Source organism: Aquarana catesbeiana, linkage group LG01, assembly GCF_042186555.1.
Source record: "Aquarana catesbeiana isolate 2022-GZ linkage group LG01, ASM4218655v1, whole genome shotgun sequence".
NCBI classification, from domain to species: domain Eukaryota; kingdom Metazoa; phylum Chordata; class Amphibia; order Anura; family Ranidae; genus Aquarana; species Aquarana catesbeiana.
The window spans coordinates 542552589-542576312 of NC_133324.1; the positions used below are offsets into that span (position 1 = coordinate 542552589).

General features: G+C 42.6%; 1 protein-coding gene across 1 annotated transcript in view; it reads right to left on the reverse strand.

Moving 5' to 3' along the window:
* Positions 1-23724, reverse strand: part of LOC141105219 (FYN-binding protein 1-like) — a 446065-nt gene that overhangs the window by 123557 nt on the left and 298784 nt on the right. Inside the window, exon 11 of the mRNA XM_073595110.1 lies at positions 21872-21925. Within this exon, the coding sequence (XP_073451211.1) occupies positions 21872-21925 (54 nt within the window). The remainder of the gene's footprint in view (positions 1-21871; positions 21926-23724) is intronic.

Consider the following 23724-nt stretch of genomic DNA (forward strand, 5'->3'; position numbering starts at 1 on the left):
TTGGAGAAAACAAATCTGCTTTGCTTGTGTCTGCACAGTTTCATCTAGTCTGCCTGGATACCTTAAACTACTTTTCTAAAATATCTCTTGGAAAATTAACATAACAGTGACCTTGTGTCTAAGCCCTCTTCAATTTGCAATTTTTCTCTTCTCTCTGGTCACAATTACATACTGTTAAAACAGGCATGGCACTGAGAAAATGTACCCCAGCACTGCAATTCAAGAAGATCAAGCATGGCTTGTTAAATCATATATAAACTCAATCTCTAAAATTTCACACAAGATATGATATCAATTTTTTTCCTTTTTTTAATCACTAGCTTTCAAGAAATGAACAGCTGGTAATATTGATATAACGTTTCTTGTGTGAGAACTTGTGTTATGTGGTCACAAAGCTCTGCCCCTGTCTCCCACAATCAATCACAATGCCAGGCATATTCCACTGTTGTCAGCATTTAATACAAGGCCTGTGGCAATAACATCCAGCACCTATTTAAAAAAACGGCCCGTGATAAAACACATGCAGTCTGATATCACAATAATGCATGTGGACATGGAAAAGATAAGATAGTCAGACAAAGAAGATGCCTGGTTACCCTTTACTCTTGATTACAGAGTCTGCAGGAAATCAGTAGCACTGGGATGTAACATAGGATAAAAAAGTTAAAAATCCTCCACCCCCCCCCCCCATCCTCCAATTCTCTGAAATATACCTAATTTTGCTACCTACATGGCATTTAAGGAGGGTTTACATCTACTTTATCGGACCTGCTAGTGCTTAGAGTTTCACACTAACTTCTCCCTGTACAGTTTGTCAGAGCTCCCTACTTTCCCATCACAAAAAAAAGCACTTTGTTAAAATGACTACTGTGACCTTTTATAGTGACGCTGCTTGCATATTCAAAATCACCCTTATTGGCCTTTCTAAGCCAGCTGACTTAAGTTCCAACGCCAGTGCATTACGGTTACAAAGAATATGTGTTTTATACACAGTCACCATACAAGATGGGACTGATGGCTCCCATGCCAGCACCTCCCTCTTGTTTGGTGGCCATCTTTTCAAATGAAGGCTAGGACTATACCATTTGTGCTAACTACAGGCCAAATTCCCCTTTTAATGTCAGCCTTAAGATATTCACCAATATCCTCACAACACAACTTTTGCCTTGCCTGCCCTGCCCTTGTCCATGCAAATCAAGTTGGTTTTACACCTAGCAGGAAAGCCAGATAACACAACGAGGTTACTCAATGCCATACATCTGGAAAACTCAATAATACTATGTGTCTGCTGTTCACAGATTCTAAAAAAAAAAAACCTTCAAAGGGTTGATTTGCTTATTCTCAAACTCACCTTGAAACATATTGGCCTAAGCAAACACAATGAATGATGGATAAATGCCATTTGTTCTGACCCATCGGTAGCAGTTAGTGTTAATGACTCCCTGGCAAGCTCTTTCTCACTGATAAACCGCACTGAGCAGGCTGTTCTATGTCACCATGAATGTTAGGCAAAATCCAAACTTTTCCGGGCAGCCCATCAAAGTAATCCATCATAAAGTGACAGCGTTTGCCAACATACCGGCTATTTTACATCACTAAACCTGAAATTACTTTACCCAACCTACTTAGACAATTCTGCAGACACAGTCCACTTTCCAACTTAAAACTAAATCTACCAAAGTAAGATTCTCTAAATGTATAGTATACATCTTGAACCATCGCCTATGCACACTTAAACTCACCTTCACTTTCTGATGGGTGAACAATTCCATCACATGTCTGCCCACTAAAATCACCCCTTCTACCTTGGCCCTTTTCAGAGCTACCTTTCCGCCATTTTACGAGCCATGAAAAATGACTTGCAAGAATGGCTGAAAGAAACATACACTTAGCTTGGGAGAAATGCTACCCTTAAAATATCCATCCTCCCCTGCTTGCTCATTCAGACGTTACTGGAATTGATCTCAAGCTCAATTTCCAAAACAATCCATGAAAAATTCAAGAACTTTCTGTGAGCCAAAAGACTGCTCGGAATAGATAACAAACTTCTCTTCTTTTTTATATTACATGGAGGTATAGGATTAAATACTATTGGCAACAACATTTACCCAGGATTATAGACTGGTGTAGACATCAGAAGCCTCATACTGGACTCTTAGGTCTGCATCCCATTATAGAACTGACTGTGCAGGTGGCAACTGTATCTGTCCTTATATCTATATCTGCCACCACTGTTACTGGCATGACCCCAGTCATTGGCAACCAAGACTTTGAACTGTTGTACATGCAAGACCCTCAACTTCTCTCTTTACTAAGATCTAAGATACAGATTTAAAGACTTCAGTGCAAGGGATGGCATTCAAACATTTCTGAGTTAACTATAAAAACCCTTTATTTTGATGGGTTGCCCTGCAACTACAACACTTCATAATCTTCCAAGTACCATATGAAACCACACTTTTTGAGGACATATGTGTAGCATCCTCTAGTTAGGTAGGTGCTCGAGTGAGGATTTTTCTGGAAGAGTAGGAAAATTTAGGCAGGCTTAGTTGGAGGCTAGGCCTGTTTGTTTTTATTCTGGGCTGGGAGTGGGTTAGGGCAGGGCTGGGTGACAGGTAGCATCACTGTCACCTCCCTCTTCTTTCTAGAATGTGCTGGAAAGAAAGGAGGAAAGGAGAGGTGGAGCTGCCTGGGGTATTTTAGAAGCCTTGACCAATCCCCAACTTGGATTGGCAGGGGACAGGCCTCCTTAAATACCTAGGGTCAGTCTAGCTGGGGAGGAGTTGTCAGGTGGAAGAGCTGGAGTGAGAGTGTGGAGGCTGTTGGGGCCCACGTGGAGATCCCCAGTCTGGGGGGGTGACCCTGGGCTCCTGGAAGGAGAGGCACATGAGAGAGCAAGTAGAGGACAGAGGGAGTAAAGACTTCTAAGAGTCTCCAGGGAGGACAACTGGTCTCAGCCAGAAGGGGCTGATGAGTGAGAACAGTCGGGAGGACTGGAGAGGCATGCCTGGGAGAACTGGGAGATTACAGTTTAAGATGGGTGCAGAACCAGAAAAGAGGACTGTGGGAAGGGCAGTGGAGAGAGGTCATTGCATCCAGGCTGGTTGACAGGGCCTGAAGAGAGCTATCTAGGATTGGTAGCTGAACTGAGGACAACTAGCACCTGAACTATTTTTACACCACAGGGGCCCGCGGTTCCCGCCCACAAAGGGCAGTTCACTGAGGCCTGACTGAAGTAGTGTGAGGCCTAACCATGCGATACTAGCTATTCTGGAGGAGTAACAGTCTGCAGCAAGGGAAGTGCTGGTGGAGTAACAGTCTGCAGCAAGTGAAGTGTTCTAATTTACTATCTCTGTTTTCTAGCTGGTCTAAAACCACTTTTGACGTAAAGGGACACTTTTTGGTTGCTATGGATAATCTCCAGTTTCCAGGCAGAAAGAACAGTATATATAATATAAAACTGCATGCAGGGCATTGGACAAAGCACTGGGGACAAAAGGGATGTGAAATAATTTCATACAGTAATGTAATCTGTAAGATTACAGTGTACTGTATGTATTATGATTTTTCACTTTTTTGAATTTGCCACCGTGCTCCACCCCCTGTGCATCACGACGCTCGCATGGAACGGAGCCCGGCACAGAGAGGCATTGGGCGAAGGACAGAGCCCACGGACACAGCGGGGGACATCGCAGGATCCTGGGGACAAGGTAAGTATACCGCACCAGGATCCTGCAATGCAATTGCGTGTGTGGCTCGGGGGTTACCGCTAATGGTGCTGAAATTTAACCCCGAGCCACACTAGGAAAAACCGACAGGGAGGTTAAGACAGAGCCTTTGGAGTCACTCTGCACATGCTAAGTTTGGTGTGTATTGCTAGAGAGTTTTTTATTTTGTTTTTTGTTTTTTTGGGGGGGAGGGGGTGCATGTGATCAGCACAGGGCCAATTAGCACAGCCAAGACAGAGGGTCAGGGGTCCTGTAGCCTCATAGGACAGAGTAGAATGAAAACTCCTCCTACAAGCTTTAACTAGAAACTGATAGAAATCATAAGACTGCTGATGAGAAATGGTGCTTAGCAGTTCATGTTTGCTAACATAATTGCATTTGCATGCTCTGTGTACTGTGGGAGACCAGATATAGTGAATGCAGGGTCCTGGGTTTAGTAACACTTAATTGAGTCATTATATGGTATAGTGACCACTAGAGGGCAATAGTGCTTTTGATAAAGCTGTTCAGTTTTTTATATTGGAGTGATCACTAGAGGGCTGTAATTTTTTTAATGTAACTGTTATTTTTAGACTATACAGCACAATGTATGATCTACAGTGAGCAAGCACTGCATATGAAAATATGTTTAGTTAAGTATATTGATAGGTATTTTAGATTTTCTACCAAATTCCATAGTGATATGGTAGGAAACGAGATAGAATTTATGATAATTGTTCTTTCATTTAGCTTGCTTTAAACTAGATCTTAATTTATTTCTGTTATTTAGTTTATTTCTTTAATTTTTTAAAAATATATTGCATGTATAGGGTTAAGGTATTGTTTACACATTTGAATAAACCTGATTTCTGGTACTGGGCTATAAATGACTTTACTTTGTTGTATACTGCATGCCTAAGGATAAATTGCCAAACTACTTTGAAATGTGTTCCATAATAAATCTTTGGTATAATATATACTTTATATTGTGGCTATTTTAAGAGCCTTGGTAAAGAAATCCGGAGCTTGGAGATTTATCTCTTTGCATTGCAGCCTACTCCATATACAGAGATCAGAGTCATCTTGTCAGCAAACCACACTGCACAGGAGTCCATGAATGCCTTTTCAGCTGATTGCACGATATGCTGTCTCTTAACATATACACAAGATGAGCATGTTTTGTGTTACAATTTGGCTCATTTGCTTGTATTTTTATTTTATTATATGGCTGGCTATAGGTGAAAAATTCTTCAAAGTTAGAAGAAAATGTCCTAATAGGCAGTTGTCACTGGATTATGTATCCCCATTGAAGGATTTCCCCTCAGCTCCTGTTCCAGTGACAACTGTATAATTTGGTAATTCCCATGTGGTGACAATGATCAATAGGACAAACAGTGCGGATAACATGGTAATCAGGACAATTTGAGAAAATGAACCTACAGCAGGGACACAGAAAGTGATTACAGCCTCACAGAAATGCTAATCATTTCCCAAAATAATAAGGGCTATAGGTATATTTTAAGCTTATCAAAGTTTCTAACAAATGTGTGCACTATACCAATGCAATTGTATTATCTTCACAACAATCTTTAGTGGCTAAAAGGTTGTATAGGTAGGCTCTCTCCACACTTGCATGGAAGCAAAGAGTATGTGCCTGTAGTATATACAGTATAATAAAATGCAAGTTCCACTGAGCAGAGACTGCTGTGTCCAGTGTCATGTACTCTATCAAGCTCTAAGGATTATTTTGGTTTTATGTAAAGTAGCTGTAATTTACACTGAGCAAAATTTTAAACACAACACTTTTTGTGTTTGCCCCTATTTATCATGAGCTGAACGCAAAGATCTACGACTTTTTCTATGTAAACAAAAGGCCTATTTCTCTCAAATATTGTTCACAAATCTGTCTAAATCTGTGTTAGTGAGCACTTCTCCTTTGCCTAGATAATCCATCCACCTCACAGGTGTGGCAATTCAAGATGCTGATTAGACAACATGATTAATTCACAGGTATGCCTTAGGCTGGCCACAATAAAAGGCCACTCTAAAGTGTGCAGTTTTACTGTATTGGGGGGTCAGGGGGGTCGAAAACCAGTCAGTATCTGGTATGATCACCATTTGCCTCACGTAGTGCAACACATCTACTTCACATAGAGTTGATCAGGTTGTTGATTGTGGCCTGTGGAATGTTGGTCCATTCCTCTTCAATGGCTGTGCGAAGTTTGCTGGATATTGGCAGGAACTGGAACATGCTGTCGAATACACTGATCCAGAGCATCCCAGACATGCTCAATGGGTGACATGTCCCATGAGTATGCTGGCCATGCAAGAACTGGGATGTTTTCAGCTTCCAGGAATTGTGTACAGATCCTTGCAACATGGGGCCGTGCATTATCATGCTACAACATGAGGTCATGGTCGTGGATGAATAGCACAACAATGGGCCTCAGGATCTCGTCACGGTATCTCTGTGCATTCAAAATGCCATAAATAAAATGCACCTGCGTTCGTTGTCCATACCATAACCCCCCCGCCACCATGGTCCACTCGATCCACAACATTGACATCAGCAAGCCGCTCACCCACACAACGTCATACACACTGTCTGTCATCTGCCCTGTACAGTGAAAACCATGATTCATCCGTGAAGATAACACCTCTCCAAAGTGCTGGACGCCATTGAATGTGAGCATTTGCCCACTCAAGTCGGTTACGACAACAAACTGCAGTCAGGTTGAGACACCGATGAGGACAACGAGCATGCAGATAAGCTTCCCTAAGATGGTTTCTGACAGTTTGTGCAGAAATTCTTTGGTTATGCAAGCCGATTGTTGCAGCACCTGTCCGGCTGGATTCACAGCTCCTACTTTCAACATAGTTGGAAATCATTTGGAAATTATCTGAATTTGCAGTTTTCTGTATGGTTCATACATTTATTCTCAAGAAAGCAGGTAGATATTTTTCTCATTAACAGATTATATTTTCACACTGTAGTTTTGTTCTAGTTACATAGTTACATAGTAGGCGAGGTTGAAAAAAGACACAAGTCCATCAAATCCAACCTATGTGTGTGATTATATGTCAGTATTACATTGTATAACCCTATATGTTGTGGTTGTTCAGATGCCTATCTAATAGTTTTTTTAAATTATCAATGCTCTCCGCTGAAACCACTGCCTGTGGAAGAGAATTCCACATCCTAACCACTCTTACAGTAAAGAACCCTCTATGCAGTTTAAGGTTAAACCTCTTTTCTTCTAATTTTAGTGAATGGCTGCGTGTCTTATTAAATTCCCTTTCACGGAAAAGCTTTATCCCTATTGTGGGGTCACCAGTACGGTATTTATACATTGAAATCATATCCCCTCTCAAGCGTCTCCTCTCCAGAGAGAACAAGTTCAGTGCTCGTAACTTTTCCTCATAACTAAGGTCCTCCAGTCCCTTTATTAGTTTTGTTGCCCTTCTCTGGACTCTCCAGTTCCAGCACATCCTTCCTGGGGACTGGTGCCCAGAATGGGACAGCATACTCCAGGTGCGGCCAGACCAGAGTCTTGTAGAGTGGGAGAATTATCGTTTTATCTCTGGAGGTAATCCCCTTTTTAATGCATGCCAATATTCTGTTTGCTTTGCTTACAGCAGCTTGGCATTGTATGCCATTGCTGAGCCTGTCATCTACTAGAACCCCCAGGTCCTTTTCCATCCTAGATTCCCCCAGAGGTTCTCCTCCTAGTGAGTATATTGCATTCATATTTTTGCCACACAAATGCATTATTTTAAATTTTTCTACATTAAACCTCATTTGCCATGTAGTTGCCCACCCAATTAATTTGTTCAGACCTTCTTGCAAGGTTCCCACCTCCTGAGGAGAAGTTATTGCCCTGCTTAGCTTAGTATTGTCCGCAAATACAGAGATTGAGCTGTTTATCCCATCCTCCAGGTAGTTTATGAATAAATTAGATAGGATTAGTCCCAGGACAGAACCCTGGGGGATCCTACTTTCCACCCCCGGACCATTCCGAGTACTCCCCATTTATCACTACTCTCTGAACTCGCACCTGTAGCCATTTTCAATCCATGTACTCACCCTATGGTCCATGCCAATGGATCTTACTTTGTACAGTAAACGTTTATGGGGAACTGTATCAAATGCTTTTGCAAAATCCAGATACATCACGTCTACAGGCCTTCCTTTATCTAGATGGCAAGAACAATTCTTTATGAATTCATGCTGATTACTGCTAAATGATACCGTTGTCATTACACTAACTAGAGTTATCTTTTACACTCTCCTGTAAAACAAGGATCTCATGAAGACCATGTTATCTCAAAAAAATTCCCTGTATAAACAGGTTGTTCGGTGGGACTGGGGAGAATCCAGCTGTCACATATTAGTACATATTAATACAAATGGCAATGTTAGAAAAAGTTGGAGTGTCCTAAAAAATTATTTCAGGCACTTCAGCACCAAGCTGAAGAAAAGGTTTAAATACTTTCTGTAGCAAGAGTTCAACCAGAGAGGCAGCAGGTGCTCAGAAAAGTGAATAAGTGGCTGGGAAACTGGTGCGTAGGAAGGACAAATTTAGGTTCTTGAAGAACTGAGCTAACTTTTCAGACCTCCACAGCAGGAAGCTTGATGGGGAGGGTGCAGCTCTGTTGGGAGAAAAAGTATCTAGAAGGTTGGAGCAATGTTTAATCCAGAAATATGGGGGGATAAATAGAACAGAAATTTAACATAGAGTGAACAAGAGCCAATGCAGGTACAGGACATGTAGATGGGTGGATCAAGAGGCAAAAACTTATAGTGGGGAAAACACATTATATTAACCCAGAAAGTGTTGCAAATATAAATTGCAACACAAGAAACAATAGGATTCTACAAAATTAAGAGGCATATATGCAAATACTAGAAATCAGTCAAGGACCTGGATGGACTACTGACAGGACTGGGCTGCTATTATCAAAGGATACGTTTTGTTCCTGAAAAGGGACAATATAGGCATCTGATCAAAGGGTTCTTACGTTTGACGTAACATACAGGAAAAAAAAGACAGCAGTGTACCAAGAGAACTCTAAAGTTTCAATAATCCAACTTCAGTAAGCAGCGCTATTTACTAGGTGATACTTAATGGGAACAAATATTCTCAACAAAATGCACAGAGGAGAAGTAGGAGTATTTTAAGGATGTATTAAACAAAAGCATTTAATAGTACATTACACTAAACTGAAAACATGGGAGAACAAAAGTAAAACCTATGAGGCTCAATTCTAGTCTTAAAAAGCTAATAGAGGAGAAGGCAGTAGTCCTAAAAAGGTATAAAATGGAAGGCACAACTTTGGCATTTAGAGGATATCAGGAATGCAACAGGAAGCTAGAAAGCAGTTAGAGCAGCTAAAATAGACTATTAAAAACATATTGCTATGGAAATAAAAATGTATTTGTAGAATTCTTTCATTTTAGACAGCAAAAAGGTAAGGACAGAACATACAGGCCTAAAGAATGAATGTAGACATCTGGTCACTAATGACAAGGAGAAGGCATATGTGGTAAATACTTTTTCGTTAGTTTATTTACACAAAAAGACATATTTATTGGAACAAATAGGAATGCCAATACCAAAAGCAGTGAAGTATTTTGTGGCTATCTGAAACTAGGAATGATGCCTACTGACTGGCGTAAAGAAAATGTGCTATCAATATTCAAAAAAGGATCTAAAGATATACCAGGTAACTACAGACCAGTCAGCCTAACATCAATAGTATGTAAAGAATTTGAGAGAAAATAGTATTAAAAGTAAGAACTAACATGGGTTTATGAAAAAATACTCCTGAAAGTCAAACCAACAGTCTATGAAAAAGAGAGCAGTAATTTGGATAGAGGTAGATATAATTTATTTCAATCTTGCCAAAGCATTTAACACGGTCTTCCAAAAATTCTTTATCTACAAACTATGATTTACATGGATTCAGGAAAGGGTATAGAGAGGTGTGATATATTATTTAGCCTCTAAAAGGTCTAGGGAAGGGGTAGGCATCCTTTGAGATTGGGAGATCTACCTGAGCAACATGAAAGAGATCAAAGATCACTGGGTTTGGCACCCTTTTTTTAACTAGCAAGGCCTAACTAAATAGTAAGGAATTTTTTGAAGCTATAATAAAACAAATGTCACGGTAAAAATATTAATTTACCTTACCTTAAAAGTGGACAGTGTCAGTCAGTACAGCAGCGGCCAGTGTCAGTAGGGCATATTTACTAGCCCTTTCCCCCGCTCTCTATTCTCAAGATTTCCTTGCAGCTGGCAGGAGAGGCAGGAAAGGAGGAAAAGCCAGCAGCGCTGTGGGGGGGGGGGGGGGGGAGCAGGAGAACACACAGGGGGGTCAGGCAGCAGAATGAAGGAGACAGGAAGGAGGGCAGGGGGGCATTTGCTGAAGCAAGCTTTTAGCTGCTGTCGAAGCAATAAATGCCACCCCCGCTGTTGTCCAGGTTCCTAGGAACGGCAAGGAAGGATCGCGATCTACCCATCACCTGCCTGCAGTCGCCAGGTAGCTCATGATCAATAGGTTGATGACCCCCGGTCTATAATTATGAATGGGACAAGCCAGGGTTCTGTCTTGGGACTACTGCTGTTTAATTTGTTTATAAATTACATTGAGGAAGGAATTGAGAGCTCAATTTCAGTATTTGCTGATGACACAGAATTATACAAAAATAAAGAAATAATGTGAGCACAGCATGTAACCATATTACAGAAAAACTTTAACAAATAAGGGGATCGTTGTCTACTTTAGCAGATGAGGTTCATTAATAAAAAAAAGCTAAATATTTGCATACAAAATATTCATTGGTGGGTGTTACACTGGGGGAATCGGTGATGGAAAAAGATTTGGGGCTTCAGATGACAATTGCAGTGCAGTTTTGGTTACCTGTCAACAGGATGTCCTTGAATTAGAATAAGGTCAGCGTAGGGCAACAAAATTAATAAAGGGACTAAAATACCTTAGCTATGAGGGATGATTAAGCATTTTATGCTTGTTCCCTTTAGAGAGAAGGCGCTTGCGTTCTACAAATTAATCATTGGTGACTGTAGTTATGGCAGAAAGTTGTTTAACATAAGGTCCTTTTGTGTACACGAGGCCACAAATTGAGGTTGGAGGAAAGGAAGCATGACTTGACATTTTATAGAAGGTTCTTTATTGTTTGAGCAGTAAAAATTTGGAAATTCCTTTCCCAGATAGTGGTATCAGCTGAGAGTGTTAAAAAAATTTAAAAACTTGTTGATGACTTATTACAGGGGTTGATGAGCACATAATACAGGGGTACAGTGAGGGGAAAAAGTATTCAATCCCCTGCTGATTTTGTACGTTTGCCCACTGACAAAGAAATGATCAGTCTATAATTTTAATGGTAGGTTACTTTTTAACAGTGAGAGACAGAATAAAAACAAAAAAGTTATTTTGCATTTTAATGAGTGAAATAAGTATTTGACCCCTTCACAAAACATGACTTAATATTTGGTGGCAAAACACAGAGGTCTGACGTCTCTTATAGTTGGCCACCAGGTTTGCACACATCTCAGGACGGATTTTGCCACACTCCTATGCAGATCCTCTCCAAATCCTCAAGGTTTTAAGGCTGACGTTTGGTAACTCGGACCTTCAGCTCCCTCCACATATTTTCTATGGGATTAAGGTCTGAAGACTTTGTTGCTTTGGCCATGTGTTTTGGATCATTGTCATGCTGGAATACCCATCCACGACCCATTTTCAATGCCCTGGCTGAAGGAAGGAGGTTCTCACCCAAGATTTGGTGGTACATGGCTCTGTCCATTGTCCCTTTGATGCGGTGCAGTTGTCCTGTCCCCTTAGCAGAAAAACACTCCCCAAGTATAATGTTTCCACCTCCATGTTTGACAGTGGGGATGGTGTTCTTGGGGTCATAGCCAGCATTCCTCCTTCTCCAAACACAGTGAGTTAAGTATCAAAGAGCTTGATTTTGGTCTCATCTGACCACAACACTTTCATCCAGTTCGCCTCTGAATCATTCAAATGTTCATTAACAAACTTCAGACATGCCTGTATATGTGCTTTCTTGAGCAGGGGGACCTGCAGCATTTCAGTCCTTCACGGCATAGTGTGTTACCAATTGTTTTCTTGGTGACTATGGTCCCAGCTGCCTTAAGATCATTGAAAAGATTTTCCTATGTAGTTCTGGGCTGATGCCTCACCGTTCTCATGTTCACTGAAACTCCACGAGGTGAGATCTTGCATGGAGCCCAGACTGAGGGAAATTAACAGTTGTTTTGTGTTTCTTCCATTTGTGAATAATCGCACCAACTGTTGTGACCCGCTCACCAAGCTCACTGCTTGGAGATAGTCTTGTAGCCCATTCCAGCCTTGTGTAGGTGTACAACCTTGTCCCTGACATCCTTGGACAGCTTTTTGGTTTTGGCCATGGTGGAGAGATTGGAATCTGATTGCTCCTGTGGACAGGTGTTGTTTATACAGGTAACAAGCTGATGTTAGGAGCACTCCCTTAAGAGAGTGCCCCTAATCTTAGCTCATCACCTGTATAGAAGAGCCAGAAATCTTGTTGATTAATAGGGGATCAAATACTTATTTCACTAATTAAAATGTAAATCAATTTATTACTCTTTTGAAATACGTTTTTTTGGATATTTTTGTTGTTGTTCTGTCTCTCGCTGTTAAAATAAACCTACCATTAAAATTATAGACTGATCATTTCTTTGTCAGTGGGCAAACATACAAAATCAGCAGGGGATCAAATACTTTTTCCCTCACTGTTTGTACTGTATATGCCTACCAGACTCAAATACACACACACGTTGAACTGAATGTATTTGTGTTTTTTTTACAACTCTGTTTACTATGTAAAAATGTACGTATTGTTTTTTCCAAATTGTACAATGATTCCTGCATGTTTTTAACTTAAGTGACATACCTACAGTATGTAAACATCACCAATCCAAAAAATTTTGCTAAAATTAAATATGTTCCAAAATCAAGGCCCAGAAGTTCTCAAACTAACTGATTACACTTACATCCAAAAAAACACATTTTTACATTATGTATGTTATCCAAAAGTTCAAAGGAAATTAAAGAGCTTTTGAAAGTAACAATTTACAATTTTGTGTGAATTTAGCAAAATTTTGCTTCTCCATCTACATTACTGCTTTATAATTAAAACTTGGAAAAAATAATCTTGTTTGCATTGGATAAAACATTATTCTGTAGCTAACATGACTTGTTGACATAATAGTATTAATGAATAATAATAATAAATATAACATTTAAAAATATGAAATGGCTGCTGTACACCTATCAGTGATCTACTACACCAAACAAATAGAAAATTGAATATATATACACATGGTGCAGTGCTATTCTCATACAATCTGTTCCACTGTGCATATAATGCATACAATGTATCACACTAAATGAATCTGTGAGCGCCGGTTCACATTAGAAGCGGCACGACTTGCAGGTCGCCTCACCGAGGCGACCTGCACACGACTGCCGCGGCGACTTGCAAGACGACTTCTGTATAGAAGTCTATGCAAGTCGCCCCCAAAGTAGTACAGGAACCTTTCTTCTAAGTCGGAGCGACTTGCGTCGCTCCGATTAGAACGGTTCCATTGTACAGAACGGTAGGCGACTTGTCAGGCGGCTAGGTCGCCTGACAAGTCGCCCCCGTGTGAACCGGCTCTTACTTGATGAAACACAAATTGCAAAGTACAATAAAATAAACATGAAATCAAAGTCTTTAAAATGTGTATAAATCCACCACTGTGCTCCACAACAATCTTCTCATATAAAACAAGCATTTCCACCACCAGGTGAATTGTGCTCTCAGCCCCGGTTCACACAGGGGTGGCACGACTTGCAGGTCGCCTCACCGAGGCGACCTGCACACGACTGCCACGGCGACTTGCAAAACGACTTCTGTATAGAAGTCTATGCAAGTCGCCCCAAGTCGCCCCTAAAGTAGTACAGGAACCTTTTTCTAAGTCGGAGCGACTTGCGTCGCTCCTATTAGAACAGTTCCATTGTACAGAACGGGAGGCGACTTGTCAAGCAGCTAGGTCGCCTGACAAGTCGCCCCTGTGTGAATCGGCACTCACTCCTATTGATCACAGGCTTTTCTTTCTTACAACTTCAGCCAATCCCTCAGGTATGGATATCTCCTCTTTTATCCTTGGATATGGTTTTCCTCTCTCAAAAGCTTTTTACATGGACCATGTGAATTAGAAAGGCAACTGCATAGTTCAGTAGTTCCTACTGAAGAAGCTATCCAAGATAATTTTTTTCCAATTTTCAATTATAAAGCAGCATGTATATGTATATATCTGGTCTACAACCGACTGAGCAACCACCTTGCCAAGAATAGCCTTCTTGATCCCCTTCAGTCTGGATTTCTCTTTCGTTCATTGACGGACACAGCTCCATTCTCTTGACCGTAGGGTTATATCTTCTTCCTTTCAGGAGAGACTAGGCAGAACATGCATTGCATGTGAAAAAAACAGAACTATACAGTTCCGCCCAGGGGACAGTCCCTCTGATATAACCGCTCAGCCTGCCTCCTGCAGCTCAGTTGTTTTCTGCCTAGCATAGGAGAAGGCTCCCTATCTGGACCATTGGTCCTGGGTTTTTTTTCTAGATTTTGCCTTTTTTTGCGCAAGATTTTAAGATCCTGTGATCTTCTATCAACAGCCGACTGGGTGACAGGCTGAATAAATATAGATCCTTGTAGTCACCCCAGACTGGCCATCGAGCGTGTGCAGGCCCTAGCTACGCCCTGGGTCGGCCACAACATGCCCCTCAGGGTCCAGGGACGGCCGGTGAGCTCCATGCCCTGGGGCACACATATGACCGGACTACGGATGTCTTTGTCACAGTGTGCCGTGGCCTGCAGCCACTCCGTATTGCTCGGGTGTGGGTCTGTGACGGGATGTCCCCAGCTCGTCCGGACGGTAAGTACAGCTCTTCCTGTCTCGGCAGGACTGAGCAGCTGGGCATTCCCTGGGAGGTCGATTAGGGGGTCCCTCTTCTCCCTTTCTTCTCTCCCTGTCCCTGCTTCCCCCCCCCCCCGTGGGGGATGCTGCAGACTGACGGTGTGTGTACCTGGGCAGGGGTTCTCCGGGGTGCTCGTATCCCTGATGGAGGGCTGTGCTGACTGTGTTTCTAGGTGTCTGTGGGCTTCTGTGTGCTGCCACCATAGCGCTGTTCAGCGCCATTATCTATGTACATCCCTGTGTACAGTTCTGATGTTGGCCATTTTCTGTTAGCCCTGTGAAAACCGTGGGTGGTGGCCATTTTCCCGGAGCTCGGGGGCCATTTTCATATTTTTTTTTCTTATGTACAGGATGCCCAGCGGCCATTTTATTGTAGCCTGGTGCGCTTTTTCTCCACACAGCGCTGTTCCCTGAGCTCAGAACAGCACGGTTTTCGTTCCAGGACACCTGTGCATTCTCACAGGATACAGCCAGCAGCAGCAGCACGGCACAGTTATCGGTCAGGGTGGTGAGCCCTGTGGTGAGAACCCCTCAGTCTGTAGCAGCTAGGAGGGTGGGACTATACACCGTGTCCTAAGTCCCCAAGGGTGGCAGACAGAAAGGGTCAGCATGGCATCAGAACCTGGTATTTCTTCCCCAGATCTCCCTGCAATTACAACTGGCTCGCCTGCAAATAGTGCTGTGCCTTTGGACGCTTTGTCGGCAGTCCTTGAATCATTCGTTGCCAGGGTGGAGATGGTATACAGGCGCAAGGGGGGTAAGAAACAGCCCCTGCCCCCCGTCCTCCGGGGAGAGCTCTGATTCAGACTTGGGCCCCGCAGTGACTGGCGGCCCCTGTTTTGATGTGTCAGAGGACTCTGACCAGGACCGATCGGACAGTGAGGATGATTCCACGTCCGGGTCCACGCAGGAAAAAGCGCTAGTTGGAGCACTTATCACCGCTGTGCGTAATACCCTGAAAATACAGTATGCGGCAGGATCCTCTGCCAAGGTGGCGGTCCCTTTTGGGTCCCGTAAGCCAGCCTGCACACCTATGGTGTTTCCGTATCTTACTTACTTTCATAAGTTCATATACAAGGAAGGGGGTAGCCCGCAACTGACCTTTTCGGTCCCAAAACGAATGGCAGTGTGTTATCCCTTTGAGGAGAGCCTTCTTAATAAATGGTCGGCTCCCCCGGTCGTGGACCCCCCAGTGTCCAGGTTAAACAAAGTAACCACGATCCCGGGAGAAGGGACTCCTGCATTTAACGATCCTACCGACAGGAGGGCCGAGGCAATGGCTCGATCCATCTTTACGGTGGCGGGGTCAGCGCTTTGACCGGTACTTGCCATGGCATTAGAGTCGCAGACCCTTACTGAGTGGGCAAAACAATTGCACCGTGAATTGGAGAAACAGCAGTCTCCTCCTGTCTGCGTGGAACTAGCAGACCAATTGGTGCAAGGCCTTAAGTATGTCTGTGATGCAGCCCTGGATACATTTCCCTTGCTCTCCAGAGCATCAGTATCAGCGCCTGATATGGCTGAAATGCTGGTCTGCGGACCAGGCATCTAAAAAAACCCTGATGGATTTGCCTTTCCTGTGGTGAACGGCTTTTTGGAGCCTCATTATCTGGTTATCCACAGGGATAAGGTGGTGTTGCATCCGCAACCTTCTTTTTTGCCAAAGGTGGTTTCGGCCTTCCACCTCAATGAAGACATTGTGTTACCATCTCTGTGTCCCAAGCCGACACATCCTAAAGAGGTGGCCCTCCATTCCCTGGACGTGGTCCGGGCCCTAAGGGTATATCTGTCTGCCACAGCTCTCTTACGGAAGTCAGATTCACTGTTTGTTTCGGTGGCTGGTCCGCAAAAAGGGCTGGCGGTCTCGTCGACTACCATTTCCAGGTGGATCAGACAGATCGGGGTCCAGGCTTACGCCTTGAAGGGGCAGTTGCCCCCCTTTCCTGTCACAGCCCATTCCACCAGGGCAATTGGGACTTCTTGGGCTTTCTGACATCAAGCGTCTGTCGCCCAAGTGTGTAAGGCGGCGACTTGGTCGTCCGTGCACACTTTTACAAAGTTCTACAAAGTTGATGTAAGCGCATCTTCGGATGCTTGCTTTGGCCGCAAAGTTTTGCAGGCGGCCGTGTAATGTTGCAATTTACATTATTTTCTTTTGTTGGACAAAGTTCATGTTGTTGTCCATGCAGTTTGATGCATTTGTTTCCCGCAGATTCTACTGCGGTTAGTTCAGAGGGTAACTCCTCCATTTGGGGAGCACTTCTGGTTGGGGGAGAAGTTCTGTTTTGCTGTTCCCACCCCTCGTTATGACACTGCTTGGGGACGTCCCTACGGTCAAGAGAATGGAGCTGTGTCCGTCAATGAACGAAAGAGAAAATAGGATTTTTGAACTCACCGTAAAATCCTTTTCTCTGGAGTTCACTGATGGATACAGCACCCACCCCTCCTTTTGATTACGTTATACTGCTGGTTGATGTACTGAGCTGTAGGAGGCAGGCTGAGGGGTTATATCAGAGGGACCGCCCCCTGGGCGGAACTGTATAGTTCTGTTTTTTTCACATGCAATGCATGTTCTGCCTAGTCTCTCCTGAAAGGAAGAAGATATAACCCTACGGTCAAGAGAATGGAGCTGTGTCCGTCAATGAACTCCAGAGAAAAGGATTTTACGGTGAGTACAAAAATCCTATTTTGGTACTCAACACTCCACTGAAACTGCTCTCCTAAAACTAACAAACAATCTACTAACAGCCAAAACCAATAGACACTATTCTGTACTCCTACTCTTTCTGCTGCCTTTGATACGGTTGACCACCCCCTTCTCCTCCAAAAACTCCATGCCTTTGGTCTCCGTGACTGTACTCTTCGCTGGTTCTCTTCTACTTATCCAACTGCACCTTTAGTGTTACTTACAACTCTACTTCCTCCTCTCCTCTTCCTTTCTCTGTTGGGGTCCCCCAAGGTTCTGTTCTTGGGCCTCTCCTATTTTCAATCTACACCTCCTCCCTGGGTCAGCTGATAGCCTTCCATGGCTTCAAATACCATCTCTACGCTGATAATCCATATCAATTTTTCTACCCCTCAGCTCAATCCCTCAGTCTCCTCACGTATCACTAATTTACTAAAAGATATATCAGTCTGGATGTCACACCACTTCCTCAAACTCATTCTATCCAAAACCGAACTTTTAATTTTTCTTCCACCACATGCCTCTTCCCCTGATCTCTCTTTTAAAATTGATGGCACAACTATCAGCCCATCCCCGCATGCCAAGGTCCTAGGTGTAGTCCTGAACTCTGAACTCTCCTTTAAGCCCCACGTCCAATCACTGTCCAAATCTTGGCGCCTCAACCTCCGCAACATCTCCAAAATATGCCTGTCAGGTCACCTGAGACCAGGTGACAGATGCGTTCTGTAGGAGTCGGAAGTGCACCGCTAAGGTAGTGGACCCTAGGACTGACTGCTGCGGATTGAACCCTGGAAGGTTCAGGAAGCAGGTCTACAGGATAACTAACATGGATCCCAGTAGGAGCTAGAGGATAGATTCCCCAGGGCGCAGAGTCTAAGAGCCAGCGGGTGTTCACCAGAGCCTTTAGTGGTGAGGATGGACTGCGCTGCAGTCTGGCTCCAGGTCGCGGCCCCCAGGGTCTCGCAGCTCACTCTCACTGTAGACTACAGGAGAAGAGGAAGGAGGCAGCAGGTTGGAACGACAGGGAAGTAAGGGGTAAGCCAAAGGTCAGGGTGACTAGCAGACAAGGAGAAACATAACACACCAAAGGTCAGGGTAACAAGCAGAGAGGCAGGGTCGAGAACAGGCCAAAGTCGGTAACAGGAATCAGACGTAGAAAACACAGCAAGTACACACGGAGGCTAACACACAATGGTTGATCAGCACTGCAGACTTGCAGTGCACAGGTTATATAGGGTTCCCTGAAAGGACCTAGGGTGGGGCCATGCTAGAGGAGAGGTTATAAAACCAGTCAGGTGAGGGTCAGCTGGTCTCTAGAGATGAACACATGGAGACAGGTAAGCTGACAGACAACCTCTATTGCATAACCATGACAATGCCCCTTTCTAACCAATAACACAACAAAGCTCTTAATTCACTCCCTGGTCATCTCTCGCCCCGACTACTTCAACTCCCTACTCATTAGCAAACCTCTACATGGGCTATCCCCCCTTCAATCCATCATGAATGCAGCTGCTAGACTCATCCACCTTACCAATCGCTCGGTGTCTGCTACTCTTTTCTGTCAATCCCTCCACTGGCTCCCGCTCACCCAACAAATTAAATTTAAAATACTAACAACTTTCAAAGTCATCCACGATTTAGCCCCCAGTTACATCACTAGCCTAGTCTCAAAATACCAACCTAATCGTTCTCTTCGTTCCTCTCAAGACCTACTGCTCTCTAGCTCCCTCGTCACCTCCTCCTTTGCTCACCTCCAGGACTTTTCCAGGGCCTCTCCAATCCTATGGAACTCCTTACCCCAACCTGTCCGATTATCTCCTACTCTATTAGCTTTTAGACGATCCCTGAAAACCCTCCTCTTCAGAGAAGCCTATCCTACCCACACATGCATTTTCATTTTCTCCATCAGTTCACTCCCCATAGTTATTCTTCTTTTCCAAAGTATTTTATTGAGGAGATATAAAAGTGGGTAAACATGTAGAACATAAGATACATGGGCCCAACGGCCTAGTAGCACACTGAGGATCAGCAACCACAGCAATAATAGAACTTGTGTACCGGTTATATGGAAGGTGTAGTACAAAACGGAGATCATTTGATCATATTGATCTGTTGAACAGTTAACACAGGGAAGGTAGGAATTATTTCTCTAAAGCCAGGGAATACTGGATCTTTATAAAGATAAGAGTTGCATTAACCTTGGTTGTGCTGTGCCCCACAGTTATTACCTTTTGTTTCACCTGACTCTTCCCTCTAGATTGTAAGCTCTAATGAGCAGGGCCTTCTGATTCCACCTGTATTGAATTGTATTGTAACTGTACTGTCTGCCCTCATGTTGTAAAGTGCCGCGCAAACTGTTGGCGCTATATAAAACCTGTATAATAATAATAATAATAATAATCCTATTGGCGACACGCGTATAGGAAGGTGGAGCCCAGCCCTGAATCGTTATGTGACCACTGAGAACCTGTGTGGTGAGCTCACGAGCGAGATGTTAACCACTTGCCGACCAGCCGCCGTCATTATACTGCGACAGGTCAGTTCTTTCCCTGCGAATCGCTGCAGCTGTACATTGGCTCCTTTAAGAGCCATAGCAGACATGCGCGCGTGCGGGACCCAATGCGCGTAGCCAGCGGCCGCGAGGTCCGCCGGCCACCCGCAAGAGAGCCAGGATAGGGATCTGTCAATGTAAACAGACAGATCTCCGTTCTGACAAGGGAGGAGAGAGATCTGCTGTTCCTAGTGATTAGGAACAGCGATCTCTCTCCTCCTCCAGTCAGTCCCATCCTCCCACAGTTAGAAACATCTCCCAGGGAACACATTTAACCCCTTGATCGCCCTTAGTGTTAACCCCTTCTCTGCCAGTGACATTTACACAGTAATCAGTGCATTTCTATAGCAGTGATCGCTGTATAAAATGTCAATGGTCCCAAAAAAGTCAAAAGTGTCAAAAGTGTCTGATTTGTCCGCCACAATGTCGCAGTCCTGCTAAAAATTGCAGATCGCCGCCATTACTAGTAAAAAAAAAAAATGCCATAAAAATGCCATAACTCTATCCCCTATTTTGTAGACGCTATAACTTTTGTGCAAACCAATCAATACACGCTTATTGCAATTTTTCAACCAAAAATAAGTAGAAGAATACATATTGGCCTAAACTGATAAAGAAATTTTTTTTTACATTTTTTGGGATATTTAATAAAGTAAAAAATATTGTTTTTTTTCAAAATTGTCGCTCTTTTTTTGTTTATAGCGCAAAAAATAAAAACAGCAGAGGTGATCAAATACCACCAAACTAAAGCTCTATTTGTGGGAAAAAAAGGACCTCAATTTTGTTTGGGTACAGCGTCGCACAACCACACAATTGTCAGTTAAAGCGGCGCAAAAAAAAAGGCCTGGATTAAGGGGGAAAATCTTCCGGTCTGTAAGTGGTTAAGAAATTTTGTTTTTAATTTAACTTCTTGTACATGCAATTTTATGGGGGTATTTTAATAAATAAATGATTTATACAGAGAGCACTATGCAGTTGTCTTTCTATTTCATGTGGTCCATGTGAAAAGCTTTTGAGAGAGCAAAACCATATCCAAGGATAATGCCGCGTACACACGATCAGACATTTTGACAACAAAATCTATGGATTTTTTCCAACGGATGTTGGCTCAAACTTGTCTTGCATTCACACGGTCACACAAATCTTGTCGGAAATTCCGAACATCAAGAATGCGGTGACGTACAACATGTATGATGAGCCGAGAAAAGTGAAGTTCAATAGCCAGTGCAGCTCTTCTGCTTGATTCCGAGCATGCGTGGAACTTTGTGCATCGGAATTGTGTACACACGAGAAGGAATTTGCGACAACGGATTTTGCTGTCGGAAAATTTGAGATCCAGATCTCAAAATTTTGTGTTACAGAAATTCCGATGGAAACTGTCCGATGGAGCCTACACACGGTCGGAATTTCCGACAACCAGCTCCCATCGAACATTTTCCGTCGGAAAATCCGACCATGTGTACGGGGCATAAGAGAGAGATTGGCTGAAGTTGTAAAAAGCATGTGATTAATAGGAGTGAGGTGAGAGCACAATTCACCTGGTGGTGGAAACGCTTTCTTTATATGAGAAGATTGTTGAGGAGCACAGCGGTGGATTAATACACATTATAAAGACTGATTCTATGTTTATTTTATTTTACTTTGCATTATATGCACAGTGGAACAGATTGTATGAGAAGAGCACTGCACCATTTATATATGCAATGACCTGTTGACATGTTAATTTTTTTACAAACAATTTTTGTTATTCTGCAAATACTGTTCTACTGCATGTGGTTCAATTGAATGTTATGCTCATCTAATCGTGTATCATATCAGCAGTCTTTCAAAATCAGTGCCACTAAGTTATTGAGATAATTATTACAGAAATACATTGATTGGTAAACACCGTTTATACCTTTTTAGTCTGGGATTTCGTTCAAACAGTCTTGTAGTATAACCACTTTGAAATCTTCATTTCAACAAAGAAGACATAAAAAAAAATAATAGATAATTAAAATTAAACCTGCAGAATGAAGGTATATGTTTAAATAATTGCTAAAAAAACCTAATCCATAAAAAAAAATCATAAACTTAAAAAAAATCAATATTAAAGTATATATAAAACCAGCCACTAAAATCTCATATACGCTTAAAACATTAAGTTACAATGCAATTTTTAATCTGTAGCTTTCAACAAAATAATGCAGGGTGATCCCATTGTGAAGGCCTTAATTTAGATATATCCTTCTATAGGGTGACAATACTCTATATCTGTCTTCCAAATGTTCTCCTACATTGTCAGCCTGATATCTGATGAAAATTACTTTCAACACACATTAAGCAGACAAGGTCTTATGATATTTTCATCTGAAAAAACCCACACTAAAAAATGCCATGCAACTATCGCTAGAATGAATACACGTAGAAAGGGAATGCAAAGATGCTGCAGGAGGTTGTATCAAAAAATAACAATTGGTAATAATAAACAGTATTATAGCTAACCAAATGTAATTTATATAGGATTTGGATCTGCTTTACACAGGACACAAATAACTCATCTTATTGAATAAGGTAAAACAAAGTAAAAAGTCACTTTGCAAAGAATACCGAATTGCGAACAAAGTTAAATAAAAAAAAAAAAAGGATTTTTACTTGCTTGATTGGATTGTGTGCTGAAGTCAGCACTTTGAAACTGAACATACTCTATTCCTTTAATAAATAAAGCCCATTAGCTGAATCTTTGAGAATGTGCTGAAAATGTGTGCAAGCAAGTCCAGAGTGAACAGATGTCCTCTCGTAACATAATAGCCAACCAGATACCAGGTAGCACATAAGAGAAGTTCTTTGTTATGTTATACATTCATTTACTGCAATTTACATGACTACAGCAGCTAAGCAAAGAACTAATTTCTGCACAGCCCCAGGGCATTTATAAAAACTATTTCTGCTATTTTTCCCTATCTATGTACATATATACAGTACATATAGTATTTGGGATTTACGTACTGAATGTATAATTTATTTGTGTATGTCTTAAAGGACAGTTTACTTTTTAGAAAAAAATAATAAATGCATATATTTTTGCAGAACAAAAATGTCCATTTATTATTTTTTCCCTAAGGAACCTGGAAAGCAGTGGATCAGGGGTGCAATGCCAGACTCCTGCAAACAAGCCCTGAAGCTTTCAGTCCAGAGATGCGAAGCTGTGTAATGTAAAGGGGCCCAGAGATGTGGGGGCTGTGTAATGTTAAGGGGTCCAGAGGTGTGGGGGCTGTGTAATGTAAAGGGGTCCAGAGGTGTGGGGGCTGTGTAATGTAAAGGGGTTCAGAGGTGCAGGGGCTGTAAAATGTAACGGGGGTCTTCCTACATTTTACCTACAGTTATAGCCGCAGTCCTATAGATTTCTATTAGGTTGCATGTTTTTTTCTGCATTTTCTGAAAGTGCACCAAAAGTCCCCTATGCTGCATCTTTGGTGCACATTCAGAAAACGAGGGGGGGGGGGTGACACCATGTTTTACTACACTAGGTGACAAAAACCCTAGTGACACAACTGGCCACAGCTACTGGAACATGTTACATGTTCCACCCTAACTAGGGGTGACACATGTAACATGTTCCAAAAGATGAACTTATTCTTTAATGCCTTCTAGAAATCTAATTGAGAACCTACTTTCCACCAGTTTAGAGTTAACAGAGCAGTAAAAGAGGATTTTGCATTGGTTATTCCGGGATTCAACACTATACAGACTACTCTTTGTCTTATTAAA